The 22,187-nt window shown below is 42.1% G+C and overlaps 1 protein-coding gene across 4 annotated transcripts in view; it reads right to left on the reverse strand.

The window, feature by feature from the left end:
• PPP1R1C (protein phosphatase 1 regulatory inhibitor subunit 1C) overlaps positions 1-22,187 on the reverse strand; it is an 86,628-nt gene that overhangs the window by 31,446 nt on the left and 32,995 nt on the right. For 2 of the 4 annotated variants that reach the window (XR_007768340.1, XM_050916452.1), the window contains exons 3-4: positions 20,220-20,257; positions 16,298-16,369 (exon numbers count right to left, since the gene is read on the reverse strand). Coding sequence is in view for 3 of the 4 variants with exons in the window: in XM_050916452.1 (XP_050772409.1) it covers positions 16,298-16,369; positions 20,220-20,257 (110 nt within the window). In the remaining variant the exon portion in view is untranslated. The remainder of the gene's footprint in view (positions 1-16,297; positions 16,370-20,219; positions 20,258-22,187) is intronic. The other 2 variants (XM_050916451.1, XM_050916450.1) reach the window with 1 other exon arrangement.

A 22,187-nucleotide genomic window follows, 5' to 3' on the forward strand; every position in this document is an offset into this window, starting at 1 on the left:
TTGAACATTTTACTTTACCACAAGGTCACCTTAGGATTCCTTTAATACTTATTGCTTGTGGCTGAGGACAGAGAGTTCTGCTCAGACGCAGGTCAGGGGAGCACACAGACCATGTCCGGAGAAAATGGTAAGTTAATAATGGCTAGTAATCCCTGTAGTAGATTGTACTGGTAATCAAGCTACTCTCCTTCCCTGGTTTGCTCTCGCGTTCCCCGAACAAGCAGGTCTCCTTGCCTGCGGTTTGCTGGGTGGTTCGGGGAACGCGAGAGCAAAGCAGGGAAGGAGAGTAGCTTCCCGCGGTTTGCTCTCGCGTTCCCCAAACCACCCAGCAAACCGCAGGCAAGGAGCCCTGCTTGTTCGGGGAACGCGAGAGCAAAGCAGGGAAGGAGAGTAGCTTCCCGCGGTTTGCTCTCGCGTTCCCCGAACAAGCAGGATGAATCCGCCCTGTAACAATGGAGACTTTTCTAAAAACCACCTCATGGGTCACTGTTTTAGGAAAGGTTTTTAATCTACTTGGTCAGTGACTCTAAGTACAGGTAGTGATTTGAAGCACCCAGTAAAAAAGGCTTACATTAAACCGAAGCTTTTAGTAAAAAAAGATTACACTCACCAGAGGACGGTCCCTCAGCTTCATTTTCTGGAGTACTGCCTTGAGATGGCTAGCAGGGAACCTCAGTAAGGGTGAGGAAAAGATCCTGGCTGTTTGGGGGGATAAAATGCTCTGTGCTCTCTGCTGGAGCCTCCTCCTCTTGGTCCTCATCATACTGATCATCGCCATCAAATAAATCTTCCGTAGTTGCAGGAATCACGACGCCCACCTCTGAATCAACAGACAAGGGGGGGTTCGTCGTTGCGCTGTTCCCCAATATTGCGTTAAGCTCGTCGTAGAACCGGCATGTTTTGGGGGCAGAGCCTGACCTGCCCTTTGCTGCTTTGGTCTTCTGATACGCCTGTCTGAGCTCTTTCACTTTCACTCGGCACTGTAACGAGTCCCTGGTATGTCCCCTCTCCCGCATGGCATTAGAAATTTTTTCAAAGGTTTTCTCATTTCGTCTGCTCGAGCGCAGTTCTGAAAGCACTGACTCTTCTCCCCATACAGCTATCAGATCGAGTAACTCCTGTGTGCTCCATGCTGGAGCTCTTTTCCTATTTTCAGGAGACTGCATTCTTCTCTCTGCTGCTGAGAGCTCCACGCTGTGCAAGCAGGAAATGGAATTTCAAACTTCCCGGGGCTTTTCCTGTTTACCTGGCCAGCAGAAGAGTACCTTTACCTGTGTAGAGCGGCCACTAGAGCACTGTGGGATACGTCCCGGAGGCCATTAACTTCGATGGCCGTCCACACTATCATAAAATCGATTTTAAAAAATCGATTTTGGGGTTACTCCTCTCGTTTTGATGGAGTTCCAAAATCGATTTTAGGGACCCTTAAAATCGATTTTATGCACTCTGTAGTGTGGACGGTTACAGCTTTAAATCGATTTAGAGCTCTTAAAATCGATTTAAAGCTCTAGTCTGGACCTGGCCTAAGAGAGAGATGCTGCTACTGTAATATGGCTCTTCCCATTCACCACCTGCTCCATAAGAGGGTTAGATAAGGGCCGGTGGACACTACTTAGGCCACTGAAGCCTTTGCAGAGCAATCCCAACCATCTAGCCAGTCAGTGCTCCGCTCCTAAGGCCTGTTTCATTTGCAAAGAGTAGGAATGCAGGTTAAGTTGAACAAGTGGAACTTGATTAAGCCCTGAGCACTGCTCTGTCCATGGGGCTGAATTGCTTCCAGTCTCACTGTCCACATTCCCTCTTTCCCCCATGTCCTGTCCATAACAGACCCTCCTGGGAACATGGGCCCTCTGACTCCAATTCATAGATCTCCAAGGCCAAGCACTGCCCACTGAGAAGCTAATAGATCAGTATGTGTGTGCTCGGAAAGTGCTGCACAGTCTCTCCTTGACCTGTCCTCCTGCTGGGCTACATTCACAACATCAATACTAATTATGGGTCATCAATCATTTCCATTTTAGAGATGGGGGAGAAAGGAGCTGCACAAACAGCACCAACCTAGATTTGTGCAGACTGATGGACCCTCGCTCATCTTCAGGAACATCCCAGAATTCAGCCCAAGTGCAGATGAGCTCTTTGTGGAATGTTTTCCCCCCACCCTTCAAGGCTCTTCAGTGACTGGAGCATCTCCTTCTCCCCAACTCTCTCTGAGGAAGTAGCACGGATGCTATTATCATCCTCGCCCTCTAATTAAACTTATTCTAGTATATAATGCAGAAATGTTGCCTCCAGGGAACTACAGGCTGTGATGACTTGGGCAATTGGTCTACGTACAATTAATGATATTATGAACTCTGCATATTTAAGCTCTTGTGATGATTTTTACTGTATTCTTACTTCATATTTCTTGTGCTAAGGAGCAAGGAGTGATGCTGGTGCATCTACCTTTGAAAAGACAGTTGTTAAGGGCTAATGATAAGTGACTAGACCTGGCCCATACAGAAAAATGGGATGGCTGAAGTCTAGGGGTAAAGACAGTTTTCTCCCAGGTCTCAGCACCAGGCTATGAGCTGTGGAATTTCCCAGAAGAGAAACAAAGAAACCAGGTGTTGGTACAGCCCTTTACAACACAAATGCTCAGAAGCTGAAGAGGGAACTCACAGACACATAGGAAGCTTGAGCAGGGGAGAGGAACAGAGAGTCAGGCTTTCACAGCAGAAGGGTCTTGTTAAACAGAGGACCATCTTAGGAAGAAGGGAACTGGCTGCACAGGAAGGAGAGACTCCATGATTTAGAAGACAAGATGTGCAGGAGTGGGTGATGCTATACTCCTAGAGGACACTGACCTAAGCCCAGAGAATGTTCCAAGTATAAGGAAACTGGGGTGGGGTAATACATAGTGGTGTTTTCTTGTTTTGTCTGCATCTGTTCATTTCTTGTGCTGCTAAAGAGAAAGTAAAAAGCAGCAAAGAGTTCTGTGGCACCTTAAAGACTAACAGATGTATTGGAGCATAAGCCTTCGTGGGTGAGTACCCACTTCGTCAGATGCATGTGAAGTGGATATTCACCCACAAAAACTTATGCTCCAATACATCGGTTAGTCTTTAAGGTGCCACAGGACTCTTTGTTGCTTTTTACAGATGCAGACTAATAAGGCTACCCCTCTGATACTAAAGAGAAAGTGTGATTGTTTTTTGGAACCCTTGCGAAGTCTGTGTATCTGTGATCAGTATTGTGCGTCGCTGAAGAGGTAAGTGTAAACCTGAGTATCCACAATGTTGATGTTGTGGGAAAGGGAGTGCTTAAGCAATTAGGGAGTCTAGGGGGTCAGTACTGGTCCTGGCCAGGGGTCTTGGCAGCTGGGGCACTGGACCCCATTTCCATCAAGAGGTGGCAGACAGGGGCCCTGGGCCCAGGAAACATGCATGAGAGGCCCAAGAAAGAACCAGTGTTGCAGCCTATTCAGTGCAAGGGAAGCTTAAGGGCACATGGACCCAGGATGGCTAGTGTGGGACCCCAATGCAGCAGCCTTCTGAGTGTGCAGCTGGGAGGACCTCTGCCAGGGCTGTATGACACTGGCAAAAACATTGTATTTTCCTTTGTAATATAATGCAATGTTTCTTGCTGTTGACCTAATTTATTTAACTAGGGTTGGACCTGTATAGTTCAGAGTGTTTGCTAGCATATGAAGCCTATACTTAAACAATATACAGTGTTCCATGGATATTGGCTGTTCCTCATGTCCTGAGGCATGTTTCATGCTTCTGACAGTCTGGCTAAGTCTAACCTGAGATTTATGTGACTGAAGCTGCAGGGAACCCTAAGCCTGGCGATTCTCAAGGGCTCCCTGAATTCAGTGTTCAACATGCTCGCAATAAGCATTAAAATCTCCAGGCCACATCCACATAACTTCTTAACCTGCAGTCACAAAGTAATGAGATGCATCAGACACCTTCCAGTTGGCCTAAGGGATTCCAGATTTGGCTCGTGGCCACATATTGTATTAATTGCTTCTAATAAATAACATATTTCAGGAGGGACATCATGCTTTTAATGATTTATGCTGCATGTTGTTTCCTTTAGAGGAAAGAGCAAGCAGGAATTTCACAAAATGAGCTCAATCAACCATCACTGTAAATGCCAGAGCTGTTCATGCATCAAATCCCTGTATCTGAACACTAGAACTTGATGGAAAACAGATTTTCTGTCCTCTGGAAAATTTCAAAATTTTTTTTAAAATCCTGATTCGGGACAAAAATCCTGAATCGGGACAAAGCCAAAATTTTGAAAAATTTTGCAGAGAAATTCAAAAGGGAAAATTGTTTCTAATCAGTAAATTCAAAATACTGTGTTTTAATTTCAACCCTTTTTAAAGTTTATATATAAGGTGAATTTTTTAACAAAGCCATTTTGAAATGGAGAAGTTTCCATTTCCAACTTGCTAAACAGTTGTGTTTTGACATGTTTCAGATTATTTTTTTCAAAATGAGATTTTGTCAAAAATCAGTACAATTTCACAGGTATTTTGGGTTTAATCAAAACTGCATTTTCTTATGGAGAATTGTTTACACTAAAAGTTTTCAACCAGCTCTGCTGAACACCGCTTGAACTGAGAGAGTTCAAATATGGCTCTCATACCAGACTTCACAAAGGGATCCTAGCTCTATAATAGGCCAAACCAAAATCCTATCTCTAAACATCCCAGGGCTTTGAGAAAGTTCAGAGTCAATCCAGTTCCAAACTTAGTCGCTTGGGTCCATCTCTAGAACATACCTTTATTCCTAAGCAGACCAAAAATACATTACAAGGGGTAATAAAATCAGCTATTTTCCTGGAGTTTTTAATGAAGCCATGAAAACCTTGTCACACTAACCAGTGCTGTGTATAGAGGAATAAAACCTGAGCTGCCATAAAATTCAAAGAGGGACAATGGAGCCAAAGTCACCTTCTGACTCTGAGTAAAGAGATTAATTTTGGGTTGTTGATGGCTAATGGCAATGCTGATTCAGCAAACAAAAAGAGCCACTCTACAGGCTTGAGCCAAAGCCCTCAGAAGTCAGTGGGAATTTTTGCATTGACTTCAATTGCTTTTGGATCAGATCCTATGGTAGCTTCCCGGGCAGGAGCATCAGAGCAAATGAAGAATTCCTATTGCTCTGCCCCGTTAGCATATCCACACAGGGTAGCCATAATTTGACCCATCGATGGTGAAGTCTGTAAAGTGCTTTGGGTTCTTGTAGAATGGAAGGGCTTCTTGGTGTTTAAACGGCTGGTAGTACTGATAATGATAAACTGTAGACAACGTAGAGATAGGTGAACTCCGGCAAGTCTGGGTTTTGCGAACACTTCACACAATGTTTCCTGGCATTTAAACCCAGGTTTCCTTTTGGGGGTGACTCGTACAAAGCCACACCCATTTCTCTCGATAAAGGGAAGCCTAGCTAGGTGCAGAGGCAGGTGTGGGGATGAGCAGTCACACATAGCAGCCCTAAGACTGTAGATGTGCTCTTTTCATTCTACATTGGTAAGATGCACCGAGGGAGCATTACTGCATGGGTAAGTGCAGTCTGCCATCTGCGCTGGCAGCTTAAAGTCTCTTCCCACAGAAGTCCCTACCCATATGGGAACACCATTACCACCTACGACTTCTCCTCTGTGGGATCAAGAGGAGGAGGAAGAATGTCCCATGTGGTTCCCAATGGCCCCCTTTCCTCTGCCCACAGGCAGAAGCATGAAGACACCCTAAAGACTCACATTCCCACTTGCTTCCCTTTCCTGGGAAGGGCAAATTTAGATCTCCCAATATAGCTCCTGGATCACTTTAGCTCTCCCTGATTTGGATTTAGAGAGGCAGGAAGGGGTGGAGAACAATACTTCTCCTCTCCCTTTGGACCCTGAGCCCATGATGAAGGGAAATGAAGATCCTTCCTTGCTTTGTTAGACTGTGAGATCCTACAGGGAAAAGGGTAGATTGGCAGATATGGGGAGCAGGACCCAAGTAATATTGGGTCATTCAGTGGGACCAACAAGACCCAAACAAGGACATTTCAATAGGAGCTAGGCCCCTAAATACTATTAAACATCTGGCCCATGGTTACTTGTAGTACAGTCATCATCTCCAGAGCACCACTCATGGCACGAGGTATCTCTGCAGGCACACTATCCTCATCACTCTCTTAGGTCTCCCAGAGACTATCTACAATCCAAAGTATTTAAACAAGATACCCAGGGTCTAATTTATTGAGTCATTACACACATTTCTGGTGGAAGACCCAATCCCTTCCTTCTTGGCTAAATAATTACACACAGCTTGCGCTCAATTTCTCCTTAATCCCTTTAAATTGCCCTCCACCAGTTCCAACCAGACTGGCAACACAGTCTTTTAAGAAACAAAACTCAGAACAAAACCTTCATAATAAAATCCATTGCTTGAGGGCTTCTCTGCTGGCATGTGATCTTCCAGCCTTCCTCCACAGGTTGGAGGTCAGGTCACCCCACCTCAATCCTCCCTTCCCTGACCTGTCTCCTCTAGTGTGTCCCTTGCCTTCCTACTTCCTGAAGCTCCTCCAGCTCTGTCCTCTGCTTCATCCAAAGTCTCTCCCAGGCATATCTATTATCTATCCCAGAGGCCTGATTGGGTCACATGACCATCTGCCTTTTCCTACCTGGCAAAGAAAGTTGGTGATGTCACAGGTGGGGCTGAGACTCATCTCTTCTTAAGGGCCAGCCACCCAGTGACTTTGCCATATTGGGTCAGACCTATGGTCCACTTAGTCCAGAATCCTCTCTCTGGCTGCCAGTATCCTGTTCGTCACAGGAAGATGAAAACCTGCGGATGTGAGCAGACAGGGTTCAAGAATGAAGGGAGTAGATGTGGGGGGAATCAGGACTGGTGTGTATGTGAGTGTAGAGAGTGGGAGCGGCGTGCAGAGTCAGGAGAAGAGGCCCCAGGAGTGTGTGTGGTGTGTGTGGGAGGGTGCTGGTTGGGGGAGATAGGCAGGACTGTAAGTGGAGTTGGGCAAATACATTTAATAAATAAATAAATCAGTAAATAATAATAATAATAAATAAAAAATCAGTGGACTTTTGAACACAGAGGACCAGATCCTTATCAGGTATAAATCCATACAGGTCTTATGAAGTCAAGGGAGCTATGTTGATTTACGTCAGCTGAGGATTTAGCTCATGCTATGAGTGGGTTTGAAATTAGAAAAAAAAAGACCCCTTCCCTGTTTGCAGTATATTATTCATTATTGGTAGTGTTATGAGCTAGGAAGGGGAAGTGGTGGATATATCAAAAGAATGATGTGATGAGATAAAGTAAAACTATAACAGGCTGAAAATATTCAGGTAAAACACAATTTGGTGCAACAGGAATATTAGCATTGAATTAGCAACCGTCAAGAGAGAGGCGAAAAAAAGAGAGACATTTTCGACAGTAAAATGGAAAATGACTCTTGACATCCATTAAGCACAGTAATATAATACTAACAAGAATAGTGTACGGAACTGTTATCTGGTCTGCTGTCTGATTCACTCTGCAGATATCTTCTTAAATCAATAGCACTCACATTAATTTTTCCATCATACTGCATTCCAGTAAAAAGCAAAAAACAAAGCCCGCAACCTAGGATGAGTCAGCTATTTCCTACCCTAGGAGCTCTTTGATGCTCTTTCATATAAGAAAAAATATCTAGAAGAAGCCAAAATATACACAAATATTTGCAAATAATGAACCTGTCAGTTGTACCATCATATGATTTTGGAATTTGTCACAACTCACAAACCGGCGTGTTGCAATTTACAAACTACAGTGGGTACAGTGGAGCCAATAACCAGACAGAGAAAAAATCCGTGGAAGCCATCCTGAAAAAGCTGTGTAGTCCAGTTTAGGTACCTGCTGCAGGGAGCAAATGAGGCCCCCACTTAACTGTCATCATCTGGATGTAGTTCATGATGATCCCAACATATCAACGCTGATAGGTGGGCCCTGTGGGCCCCTAAAACTTCTGCTATAGTTTAACCAGGGTGCTGCATGACCTATTGATCACAAGTTACTGCTGCCTGTGGTACCTATTGCTTCCCATCTTTTTAATCTAATAAATTAATAATATGTTTTAATTTGGTATCACAAAGGACAACTTAATTTACTGTATGCAGTGTACTTGTAGCCATGGCAGGCCCAGGATGTTAGAGAGACAAGGTAGGTGAGGTAATATCTTTTATTAGACCAATTTCTGTTGGTCTTTTCACAAAGCTATCACTCAGTGTCTGACCTATCAGTCCTTATCCTTAAAGGAAACCTGCCGAATACTTTCAAAAGACAAGCCTGGAAGCTTAAATTAATAACTCCACTAGACACTGACAATCATGGACTGAACAGAGACACTGGATTCAGGGCCAGCGCTACCATTTAGGCAGCCTAGGCAATCGCCTAGGTCGCCAGAACAATTGGTGGGTGCCATTTTGCCAGAGGGGGCGGCAGGCGGCTCCTGTGGAGCTGCCTCAGTGGTGCCTGTGGAGGGTCCGCTGGTCCGCGGGTCTGGTGGAGCTGCCGCAGTCGTGCCTGCGGACAGTCGGCTGCTCACGCGGCTCCGGTGGACCTCCCGCAGGCACGACTGCGGCAGCTCCACTGGAGCCGCAGACCAGCGGACCCTCCACAGGCACCATTGCGGCAGCTCCACCGGAGCCGCGGGACCAGCGTGCAGCGCGGCGAAATTCCCGTCCGCCTAGGGCGCTCAAAACCCTAGTGCCGGTCCTGACTGGATTTATGGTTTATTACTACAATCTGTAACCCACTAACCCCACTTTTTGTCCTACAACTTCAGAGGTGTTAACAGGCAATTCTATCTTGAATGGTCTCTAAGAATATGTGCTAACTACGTCCGCTAAACAATCTTTTCCATTTTGCATTTAGCTGTGGCACTTGGAGTATCTTTCCCAGACCTGAAGAAGAGCTATATGTGGTTTGAAAACTTGTCTCTCCCTCACCAACTGATGTGGGTCCAGTAAAAGATACTACCTCATCCATCTTGTCTCAGCTTACTTTACTCTTGTTTTCTCTCCCTTCAACTGCAGCCCTAAATGCCCACTCCATTAAATTTCATGAAATCAGTACATCAGTAATCGCTCTCTGTCTTGGAATTTCATATTCATTTCAAGAAACTTGCTAGCGATACAATGAGGGGTTTGCAAAATAAAAATAGCCCAAGGAAACAAGTTAGAGGTCTTGAGTCAGACATAAGTGTAAATCTTCTTGGGTTCTCTCTGTTGTTTCTTTAGGACACTTTTCTATTGAAGACACAAGATAAATCGTACCCTCCATTACAATATGTCTTTCCCACAGTGCCTCAGTGTCTACGGCTGCTCTGTGCTTCCAGGCTTTGCACTCATATGGTTGCATAATTATTGTGGGCTTGGGGTTATCTGAGAAGTCAATGTTAAAACTCCAGTGCAATATAGCAAATGGTAGCGTTTATTGCTCTTTTCCAGTAGTAGTGCTATTTTAAGGCTTGGGGACAGGAACTGAGATTTATTACTCATCTCGGAAGTGAAGGGACAGAATGTATTCCTGTCCCATCTCCCAAGATTATTCATTAATAATAGCAATAGAAGATATAGAGCAGACAGTGTCCAGAGGCCTTTTGTGGGTAGTCCGGCATCCAAAAATCTCATTCTCTTTTGCATTGTGAAGTAGACTTTCTAAGCCAATTGGAGAACAAATTAATAAACTGGGCCCAGTGGAAAGCAAAACGTGCAAATGTTTTGAGAGTAATTTATAGTTATGGGCCCTATTATCAACACATTGCTAAAAAGGATCTTTAACAGCTACTAAAACAGAACGATTTAATTATTCCTAGCTCTTTACAGAATTCTGCCTTTTGTAGACCTATGTATTTCAATGTCTATTTTTATTATACTTTGCTTTTTAGTCCCTTTGCCTATACTAAATAACATGCAAGTTATCATAACAAATGAACAGAGGAAGACATCAATGGATTTGTGTCATATGAGTTTTCCTATTAGTGGCAAATATTAAGCCAGTTGGGTCATATTTTGTCATCAAATACACCATTGTAAATCTTGAGTAATCTGGGCTACATGGGCTTTGAGTGGTTGACTAAAGTGTGAAACAGGGGACGCTTTGAGCGGGGGCAACTGCTTTGAGCCAGCAGCCTTATAAAAAGGCAGCCAGTGGTGAACCTACTGAGCAGCCAACAGAGAAGAAGTAAACAGAGAGAGTTTGCCTGGGAGGTCACGTAGGGAGAGTGCTCAGAGAGTTTTTGCCTTCAGGCTTCTGGGAACAGTAAATATATTGTCTGATCAGGCTCTTGATACATTATAAGGAAGAAAATATGGATAGTGAGGGCTTAGCTGTTGTGACCTGCACAAGATGTGCCATGTTTGTCTTTCTCCTGGAGAACAGAAGTGACTGGGTCTGTACAAAGTGCAAGCTGGTCTCTGTACTGGAAGAAAGGTTAAAGGACTGGAGGTTCAAGTCTTGACTGTGCATTGCATGAGAGAAAATGAAGACTTCCTGGGCAGATGTCAGGATTTGGTACTCTGGGTAGAGCGTGCCAAAAAATCAGAGAGGGCAGTGCAGAGGGAACTGAAGAACAAGGAATAAAATTGGCAGCGCATGACCTCCAGGAGAAGGAAGAAGAGAATCAGTATACCTCCAACACAGATAGAGGTAAGCACCTGCATTCAGGCTCTCTGCACAGGTACTACTGCTGAGAGTGCCTTGGAAGAGTCATCTGAGGCTAGGGATCAGAAGGAGACTGTCAACCGGATGGCATAGGATGCGTTGTCCTAGGAATGGGAGTTCCACGACCACCACTCCCAAGAGGGTGTCCCCTAAAGGGGACAGAGTCATCAATCTGCCATCTGGACCAGGAATTCTGCGAAGTGTGCTGCTTGCTTGGAGCTAGAATTCAGAATGTGATGGAGAGTCTGCCAAGACTCATCAAGCCCTCATGCCACTACCACTTCCTACTTATCCCCAGGAGCACCAACAATACTGCCAAGAATGACCTTGAGCGGATCACTATAGATTACATGGTTCTGAAAAGAAGGAGAATTTGGGGCACAAGTGGTATTCTCATCCATGCTCCGTGTTGAAGGAAAAGGCCTGGGTAGGGACTATTAAATCATGAAAGTAAAAGTATGACTACACAGGTGGCATTGGCGAGAGGGCTTTGGTGTCTTCAACAATGAGCTGATGTTCCAGGAAAGAGGATTACTGTGCTGGGATGGGCTCCATCTATCAAATACTGGGAATGGCATCTTTGGACATCATCTAGCTAACGTGAAGAGCTATAAACTAGGTCTTATGGATGATGGTGACAAAAATTCATCCAATGTGCATCTAGGCTCAAGTAATGAAGTCAAAGGGAAGGGGCTAAATTCTGGAAAAGGAACTAGAAACCACAACTGCATTAAAGAGGCAAGAAGACAAGCAACAAGACATTAAAATAGTCGTGGTATATGAAGACAATTATGACTTAATATGACTCCTTCCATGATTGAAGTACCAGCACTGAGGGATATAGTTTGTTCCAGAAGGATGTCTGGAGGAAAAGGAGGAGGCATCATGCTGTATGTCAAGAATGCATACACTTGCTCTCAAATCCAAGAGGAAGTGACTGGCCGACCTACTGAGAGCTTTAAGGTGAGGATAAAAAGAGAAAATAGTAGTAGCGATGTTATGGTGGGGGTCTATTATAGACCACCAAATCAAGAAAAAGAAGTGAATGGGGCATTCACAAGCAGGTAACAAGATTAGCTAACACACATAAGCTAGTATTAATGGGGAAATTTAACTTCTCTGATATCTGTTGGAAGTCTATTAAAGCAAAACATAATTTGTGCTGCAAGTTCTCAGTTTGTGTAGGGGACAATTTTCTGATTCAGAAAGTTGAGGAAACAACTGAGGGTCATCCATTTTGGACCTGGTGTTGACCAACAGAGATGAATTAGTTGCAGATCTGAAGGTGGTCAGGAACTTGGGAGGAAGTGATCATGATCTGATGGAATTCAAGATCCTATGGAAAAGAGGACATGAAACAGCAGAACAAGGACACTAGACTTCAGAAAGGTGCATTTCAACCAACTCAGAGAAATAGTAGGCATGGAAAGACCAGTTAGGAAGAAAAGGAGTCAAGGGGGCTGGCAGTTCCTAAAAGATGTAATATTAGAGGCGCAGCATCAAGCTATTCCTATGCAGAGGAAAGATAAGAGCCACAGGAGGCCAATGTGGCTGCATAAGGAGCTTTTTAGCTATCTAAAAACCTAAAGGGATATATACTGGAAATGGAAGGAGGGGCATGTCACCAAGGAAGTATACACGGGAATAGCGCAAGCGTGTAGGGATAAAATCCGGAAAGCCAAGACAAAGAATGAGTTACAGATGGCAATAAATGTTGGAGACAACAAGAAGGGATTCTACAAATATGTCAGACAAAACAAAAGATCATTGATGGTGTTGGACTGCTGCTCAATGGAGAAGATGAGCTGGTAACAGAAGATGATATGAAGGCAGAGCTGCTCAATGCCTACTTTGCTTCAGTCTTCTCACAAGAAATAATACGTGACCGGATCACTAGCGAAGTTACCATAGGCAATAAAGAGGAAGGGATGCAGATCAGGATAAGTAAAACAATACATCAGAGATTATATGACTAATTTGAACAAATTCAAGTCAACAGGGCCTGATACTATTCACCTGAGTGCTGAAGGAATTAGCTGAAGAAATCTCAGAGCCACCGGCAATAATATTTGTAAACTCATGGATGACAGGAGAAGTCCTGGAAGGAGAAGGGCTAATGGAGTGCCCATTTTTCAAAAGGGGGGAAAGGAGGAGTTGGGGAAGTAAAGACCAGTCAGCATGACCTCAATAGCTGGGAAGCTATTAGAGCAATGTATAAAACATTCTATTTGGAAATATCTGGAGGATGAAAGGGTAATCATTAGCAGCCAGCATGGATTTACAAATCATGGCAAATCAGCTTGGTTTCCATCTTTGACAGAGTAACTGCCTTGGTGGGTGGGGGGAATGCAGTGGACCTAATATACTTGGACCTTAGCAAGGCTTTTGAAACACATGACATTCTGATAAGTAAGCTGGAGAAATGCAGGCTCTGTGGAACTACCATTATGTGGATACATAATTGGTTAAACAACCACAAACAAATAACTATCAATGGAATGCTATCAGACTGGAGGGAGGTCTCAAGTGGGGTTGCACCGGGATCTGTTTTGGGTCTGGTGTTATTTAACATCTTTATTAATGACCTTGATATAGGAATAGAGAGATATTGATCAAATTTGCAAATGACACAAAGCTCTGAGGGGCGAGGGGAGGAGGACGGGATGGGGGGAGGGGAAAGGAGGTTGCAAACACTTTGGACGATTGAGCTAAAATTCAAAGGGATCTTGATAAATTGGAGAGCTGGGCTGTAGACAATAAAATGAAATTCAATAAAGACAAATGTAAAATGCTTCACTTAGGGGAAAAAACCCAAATGCACAAATACAGAATGGGGGATAACTGGCTCGGCAGCAGCACTGCTGAGAAGGATCTGGGAGTTGTGGTGGATCACAACCTCAACAAGAGTCAACAGTGCAATGCTCTTGAAAAAAAAAAGTAAATGCAATTTTAGGTTGCATTAATAGAGGCAGGCATAGCATGCAAGTCATGGGAGGTGTTAGTACCACTCTACTTGGCGCTGGTTAGGCCGCAGCTAATTTTGGTCACCAATATATAGAAAGGATGTGAAGAAACTGAAAAGAATGCAGAGGCAAGCAGCAAAGATGCTTTGCCATATGAGCAAAGGCTGAAGAACTTGAAAAGAGGAGTTTGGAAAAGAAGAGGTTAAGGGGGAACATGATAGTAGTATTCAAATACTTGAAAGGTTGCCATAAAAAAGATGGAGAAAAGTTGTTCACTGTTGCCACAGAGGGCAGGACAAGAGGCAGTGGGTTCAAAGTACAGCACAGCAGATGTTGAATAAATCTCAGGAAAAAGTTTCTAACTGTACGAACAATAGGACAATGGAACAGGAAAGTCATGGAAGTGCCTTCACCAGAGGTTTTCAAAAGGAGGCTGGATAACCATCTGTCTTTGGATGGTTCAGACACAACAAATCCTGCATCTTGGGAGGAGGTTAGACTAGATGACCCTTGCAGTCCCTTCTATCCCCAGGGTTCTATGATTCTATGCTGCCCCACAGTTTGGACTATTCAGGAATAAAGAGCAGTGCACACCAAAGTGCTGCACTGTAACTCCCCTGTGTGGACATTGGGTGCATAAACTAAAAGGTTCCTGGTTCACATTAAAGTGATTCATTTACCTGATAAGTTGTTCAGGTTCACGGTGCTGTACCTGGGAGCAGAATCTGCCTGTAGTATTCAGGGATAACTTTGTGGCAGTACGGTGTTTTGCTTTGTTTTATTTACAAACCATTTAAGCCCAGCTGTGAGCTCTTCTACCTCAGAGAAAATCATATAATTTTTAACTAGAAAATCTGTCACTCTGCAGTGAGGATCTCAATAGAAATTAGCCATTCCTATATCTATCCTAAAGAATGAGTAAGCAACTCTAGTTTCTAAACATACCTGATACCCCAAGATGATATTAAAGCTGTGGGCCCATGACAACCAAGATCATCATAAGGAAATACAGAAACTGAATTTTTGCATACACCCAGAACATTTTTACACAGTATTTAGTTTGAATTTAGTGTACAGCAATACAATATGTGAGGTTAATAGACATTATTCCCATACCAAGGCTGTTTCTTTTAGAAAATCAATATAATTGGATAGAGCAATATATTTCTAATATCCAGTAAATGAAATTTTAACCTAGAGCAGTAAATAATTACCCCCGACGTGGTACATAATTCCCATGCACATGGGTAATATCATTATAGCTACTACTGTGAGCAGAGCTGGAGATTTCAAATTAGGTAACAAGTTATATGTACCTGGGTTATAGGTTAAACTACCATACTATAGTATGAGGTATTTCATAAATATTTAGCAAAGAGTCCTGTGGCACCTTACAGACTAACAGACGTTTTGAAGCATGAGCTTTCATGGGTGAATACCCACTTTGTTGGATGCATGAAACGAAGCATGTGTCATGCATCCGACGAAGTGGGTATTCACCCACAAAAGCTCATGCTTCAAAACATCTGTTAGTCTATAAGGTGCCACAGGACTCTTTGCTGCTTTTACAGATCCAGACTAACACGGCTACCCCTCTGATATTTGACATAATTATTTAGTAGCTTTATAGGAAATAGTGCTAACTTACACTAATTCTACTTCTTTACTATGTGATCACTTACATTTATTAGAAGCAATAGTAGCTGAGGACACTCAGCAGTTGGCAGGAGACACTTTCTACCTTGCAAGAATGGACCCTTGCCTGCACTATGAAAATGACCCAGTGCTGACAATAAGTGTCAGTCAAAGGTGAAAGTGAGCCTGTTCTGAACATACTTAGCTGCAAATGTGGCCAAGGACAAACACTGTTCAGCATCGTTTCAGAAACTATGGCTAAGTTCACTAGTCCTGATCACTACTTCCACTCCTGTTGCTCATATTCAGGTCCAAATTCTGAAAATCTCTAAGGACCAGATCCTTAAAGGTTTTTAGGGTTAACTTCATTTGAAATCAATGGGAGTTAGGCACCTAAATACGTTAAAGGATCTGGGCCAAACCCTTCCCAGGAGATGCTGAGAATTCTCAGTGCCTCATGATATCAGCCTAAGAGCTGTATACCTCATAGGATCAGATCATCGGAATGCAGCTTTGGCCTTCCATCCTTTTAGCAACTGCCCAATAGGCAGGATACAACACCAAGGAATGCTCTAAATAAGAATGAGTGAGCTATATGAGCCAGATCCTGTGAACACTTACTCATGCAAGTGGTTCTATTCAAAGCAATGGGACTAACTGCATAAGTACTGGTCTGAACGATTTGGATCTAAGCATGTGTTACCACAGGCTGGTGATAGCATTTAGAAGTTGAGAAGCAATGACTGTTTTATACCAGTGCCGCTAGGATACTTCAAGATGAAAAAGTGGCGAGAAATTAATTCAAAGTATGAAAATGCATAGATAAGATGCACAGGTAGATAAGAATTAAATCAACCAATCATTCCTGGGTTGAGTTATCCATGGGCAAATGTACTCATTGTTTATCTAGTTGTTGATTTTTATTTTAGTGAGATGGTGGAAAACCAGTGGGCAGAAACAAAACATGCATTAGCATAACGAGAAACAGTACCTGAACAGTACCTTTGATGGCAGGAGGAGTGTACACACTCTGCTTTCTCTGCTTAGGGGAGGCATTCTGTGACTAGGAATAAGAGAAAGAGGTTAAAAAAACATGGAAGGAAAGTGTCAAACCATGTCAGACCATTTCTTGGGTGTGTGTGTGGAGGGAAACAAGTCTGCTGGTTATCAGTTATGCAGTCTTTCTACATTGCCTCTTTTACCAACATGGCTTGTATTGTTCACATAGCCCTGTTTTCCCTCTGAGTTCCTGTTAGTTCTGCTCCAGTCAGTGGTAGACAATCCAGACAATTATTATCTAATATGGTGGTGTGTTATTCTGGATATGCTTCCTGTATGTTACAGTAATATTTCATGTAGCATGCCCTCTTGAATAAGGCATTTGCACTTCTGATAGAGAAATATCCATGTTACTTGGAAAACAAACTGGGAGATTTGCAATTCCAGGAACACTTTTCTTGCCTTGTGGCATATATATTGTTCCCCTTTCACCTGATTGCAGCCAACCCTATAGTCTATATGGGTCTGAAGTAACCCCCAGAAACTGAATATATACCCATCTACATCTACAGACTTTGTAGCCTGTGTTGATATCCCAAACTAGAGCACCTTTACACCGTATAATTGCTCAGAATTCACAAGGGTAACTGTATCAATGGCAAGGGTTCTTCATAAAGAAGGTATGTTGTATGAATCAGATCCCAGTTCCTGGGATGCCACCTACCTATATGAAAAGCCATGATTTGATACAAAGAGTTGTGTCTAAGGCCTTGTCTACACTTACCAGTAGATTGGCACTGCTGCAATCAATGCAGCGGATGTCAATTTAGCAGGTCTAGTGAAGACCCACTAAATCAATGGCAGAGCACTCTCTGGTCAACTCCAGTACTCCATCTCTGCGAGAAGAGTAAGGGAAGTCAATGGCAGAGCACCTTTGGTGTAGACACTGCAGTAAGTCGGCCTAAGCCACATAACTTGGGTCAACTTACTGCAGTAGTATAAACAAGGCCTCAGGTGCAGTTCTTTTGGTTCCTGAGCAAAATAGGCCTAACTTTGTTTTAAAACAAGCCTGGATATAAAGAAGTGTTTTTCAGCATTAAAATAAAGTAGCTTATACAACTTACATTCCATATAAAATTGATACCCATATGGGAAATATATCTTTACATGAACTGAAAGAATGAAAGCTTTATTTTCATCATAATTCAATAAAAGACATAGTACAACCACATAAATAAGTAAATAAATAAATAGTAGAAGTGATAATCCAAAAGAAAAAAGCCTCCAAAAAAGTAACGTTCACATGTTCAATTCTAGAATAATTAAAGAAATACTGACATTCATAAAAGTGCACATACAAACTGATGAGACACCTTTTTTTCCAATAGATTGTGACTGGGCAACAAAATGCAGATGAAATTCTGTGTTGAGAAATGCAAAGTAACGCACATTGGAAAATATAATCCCAATTATACATACAAAATGATGGGGTCCAAATTAGCTGTTACCACTCAAAAAATATCTTGGAGTCATTTTGGATAGTTCTCTGAAAACATCCACTCAATGTGCAGCGGCCATCAAAAAAGTGAACACAATGTTGGGAATCATTAAGAAAGGGATAGATAATAAAACAGAAAATATGATAATACCACCATATAAATGCATGGTATGCCCACATCTTGAATACTGTGTGCAATTCTGGTTGTCTCATCTCAAAAAAGATATATTAGAATTGGAAAAGGTACAGAGAAGGGCAACAAAAATGATTAGGGGTATGGAAGAACTTCCGTATGAGGAGAGATTTAAAAGATTGGGACTCTTCATCTTGGAAAAGAGACGACTAAGGGGCAATCTGAAAGAAGTCTCTAAAATCATGAATGGTGTGAAGAAAATGCATAAGGAATTATTATTTACCCCTTCACATAACACAAGAATCAGAGGTCATTCAATGAAATTATTAGGCAGCAGGTTTAAAACAAACAAAAGGAGGTATTTCTTCACACAATGCACAGTCAAACTCATTGCCAGGGGATGTTGTGAAGGATAAAAGTATAAATGGATTAAAAAAATAATTAGATAAGTTAATGGAGGATAGGTCTCGCAATGGCTATCAGCCAAGATAATCAGGGATGCAACCCCATGCTTTGGATTTCATTAAGCCTCTGACTGCTAGAAGCTGGGACTGGACAACAGGGGATGGATCACTCAACAATTGCCCTGTTCTGTTCATTCCCTCTGAATCATCTGGCATTGGCCACTGTTGGAAGACAGGATACTGGGCTAGAAGGACCATTGGTGTGACCCAGTATGGCCGGTCTTAAGTTCTTATTGAAACTCTCCTAAAACAATAAATAGTTTAAACATTCAAATTACATGCTTTTAGTGAGGCTTGATGTAAGGGAATTCTGCTGACACATTTAAGTTTGGTACAACACTCAGGCCTTGTCTACACTCAAAGTTGTACTATACCAGTATCTAACTAATGCGTAACTATACCTGAATAGCTAAAGCTATTGTGTGGATGTAATTATACTGGTATAAAAGTGTCTATAACCATCTATGGAAAGGGACTAAGCTATACTGGTATAAGCCCCCTTTAAATGGCATAACTACATCTATATTGGGAGTTGTGCAATGTATATCTAGTTTCATAAAATGTCACATCACTGACCAAAACAATTATGGAGGTACAAAAACTGGGTAGACAATGCCTAAGAGAACTATTCTTTCATCTTATCAATTTCCTATTGTATTTTATTATAGTGATGCAATGGAAATTCATCTTTTTCTCAAGTAGTCACTTGAAAGGCCTCTTTATATTTCTCTGTGTGTTTGAGATTAGTACACTGTCAGTGTATTTTCTAACAGATCTAGTCTTTCAACAGACATCAATTTAAGTTGGTGCTTAGGAAAAACACTTTCACATAAATATGGCCAATGCTATTATCCTATTATATCATAATGGATGGAAAGATGCTGTTTATGAATAAAACATTTGTTGTATTCAAAGAGTGCTCTTGATGCTCTGCGTGTGACATGCCATTGCTCCTCACCACAGCAAGGCTTCAGGAGTCTGTATTTGGATCTATGTCTGAAACAATACTGCCTATTGCTATTTAAAGCAGCGCTTGCCTCCTTAAAACACCAGAACAAGAGAAAGAGATCGAAGGGAGGTGGGAGAATTTGGGGGAGAAAGAGATGGGACTGGAGGAGCTAACCTTAGACTTCATTGCAAACTTAATACTTGAGCTAACGTCCACTGAAGTCAATGGAAAGATTAATTGATTTCAATGAGCACTAGTTCTGGCCCTGATACAGAATTAGAAAGGAAGCTTGCAATCCCTAATCTCCCCTGCACTACTGAATGGCATTTGCTGTGCTCATTAACCTGAATAGAGACTAATCGAGAAATTGACCAGAACTAAAGGAGCAACAGGTATTTGTACAAAGCCATTTATCTAGAACAGGGGTCGGCAACCTTTCAGAAGTGGTGTGCCGAGTCTTCATTTATTCACTCTAATTTAAGTGCCAATAATACATTTTAACCTTTTTAGAAGATCTCTCTCTATTAGTCTATATTATACAACTAAACTATTGTTGTATATAAAGTAAATAAGGTTTTTAAAATGTTTAAGAAGCTTCATTTAAAATTAAATTAAAATGCAGAGCCCCCCGGACCGGTGGCCAGGACCCGGGCAGTGTGAGTGCCACTGAAAATCAACTCGCGTGCTGCCTTTGGCACACGTGCCATAGGTTGCCTACCCCTGATCTAGAAGCTTCATCCATTAAAAGCTGTGTCAGTTATGGAAGCCTGATAATATAAACAATTGTATAAACCAGCAAAACAAGAATTAAAATATTTCAAAATGGTGGTTAAACAATAGCCCACAATTTAAAAAATGTAACTAACTTACTTCTCCTTGTGAGTTGTTCTTTCTCTTCTCATCTATTTCTATAAAAGGGAAAAGATTCAATTAGAGAAAAGGGAGTACCAAAAACTTGTTTTTTCCAGGGTAAATATTGTGAACCGTATTCTGATCTCAAAAGTATTTCCACTGTAAATAAGGAATAACTCCACTGATTTACAAGTTTCTCTAGCCTTTGTCTGTCCTGTAGGCCAAAGAGATCAACACTCTCTAAACATAAAAGGGCTTTAGTCAGATTTCCAGAAGTGCTCAGCACTCAACAGCTCCTGTTCAGAACAACAGGTGATAATGGGCTCTTTTGAAAATCTGTCCCTTAGATTGCAAGCCTTTGGGACAGGAACTTCACCTTCTTTTATGTTTGCAAAACACCTCGTAGTTTATGGGTACAACTAGAAATTAATTAATAATCATTCATACCAACTACAAGTTGTTAAATTATTAATATAACAGCAAAATGACATCACTGAGGAGTACCTTATAATTATACATAAAATTGGCAATTCTAGATATAATTATTTCTAAATTTAAAATTTAAAAGTTTCATGATAGCACACTGGTTTAGGGTCAGAAGTGATGATGGAGTGTTTCTTGTTATTACATAGTGCTGTTGGTTAATTTACATGGTATACGCTGTCTCCATCAATGACCTAAATTTAGTACTTCTAAAGAAAGTAAATACCTCCTATAATTTATGTTAGACTATGCAATGCTGTGCATGGGATAGGAGGTCAATTGCATCCTAACACCTAGTTGCAATCGGTTTAGGCCCTGTTGCATAAGATTTAATTACCTTTCTATTGTCACAACTTGCATGTTGTTAGTGGTCAAAAAGTAAGTTGTCAATCCTCAAGCATGATTTGCCAATGACTGCACTATCTATTGGGCGAGACCTTTGATGCCACATAATTATAGAGCTCTAAAATAAAGTGACATTAAAATATAGTGCAACAAATCTCTCACCATCAAGACACATGGGCCCCACCCTAAGATCTTCCATCCTAAAATGCCCCTGTGCACTTCCCACTAAAGTCTGGTGAATTTGTGCATGTGTACCTGCAGAGAAAATAGGGCCCAGTGTGTGTGTGTGTGTGTGTGTGTGTGTGTGTGTGTGTGTGTGTGTGTGTGTGTGTGTGTGTGTGTGTGTGAGAGAGAGAGAGAGAGAGAGAGAGAGACTATTGAATCAGAGCCAGGAAGAATTTATTTAATTAATTTATTTATAGTGTTTTCTATGGCACTCATCTCTTTGGTATCTGAGAACCGCACAAACATTAACTGATTAATTGCAATTCCTTCACATATGACTGCATAAGACATGCATTAAAAGTACTGATATTCCACTGTATAAAGGGTGAATTGAAACAGGCCCTAAATATTAGAGTTCATTCCTAAAGAAGGGGGCAGCCTTGGGCCAGCAGATAGGGTGCTAGGCTCTGAGTGATGGGGCCTGTTCCTGCCACTGGCCTGTTGTGTGACCTGGGGTAAGTTATTTTTCAGTTACCTGTCTATAAAATGGGGATAGAGATACTTACCCTTCTTCTTAGAGCTCTTTGAGAGCTAAAGATTGAAATCACCAAATAGGAAATCATTAATGTGGGTAAGAGAGACATTTGATTTCAATGGGAATTGAGTGGGTCAAGGATTTTCATGATCAGGACCCTGTGTTTCATTTTGAGCTGGAGTTTGAATTAATCCAAAGCTCAGAACAAAGGCTAGTGAAAGCTGAGTTTGGTGACATTCCATCTTAAATCTGCTCAGGATTGTGAATCTCGCAACAAAACTTGAGCTGAACCTTGGGCTGGGAACAAAACCTGCAACCAGTAACATTTTGTCTGGTTTCAAGTTTCATTACTTAAGGCTTGCACAGCTCTACTCAACAGAGCCTGCACTTTTGCCGTTCTTTTCAGCAGGATCACATTACACTTCTAAGCAATGGACATTGCTGCTAAACTAACCTGT

Source organism: Gopherus flavomarginatus, chromosome 10 (genome assembly GCF_025201925.1).
Source record: "Gopherus flavomarginatus isolate rGopFla2 chromosome 10, rGopFla2.mat.asm, whole genome shotgun sequence".
NCBI lineage: Eukaryota > Metazoa > Chordata > Testudines > Testudinidae > Gopherus > Gopherus flavomarginatus.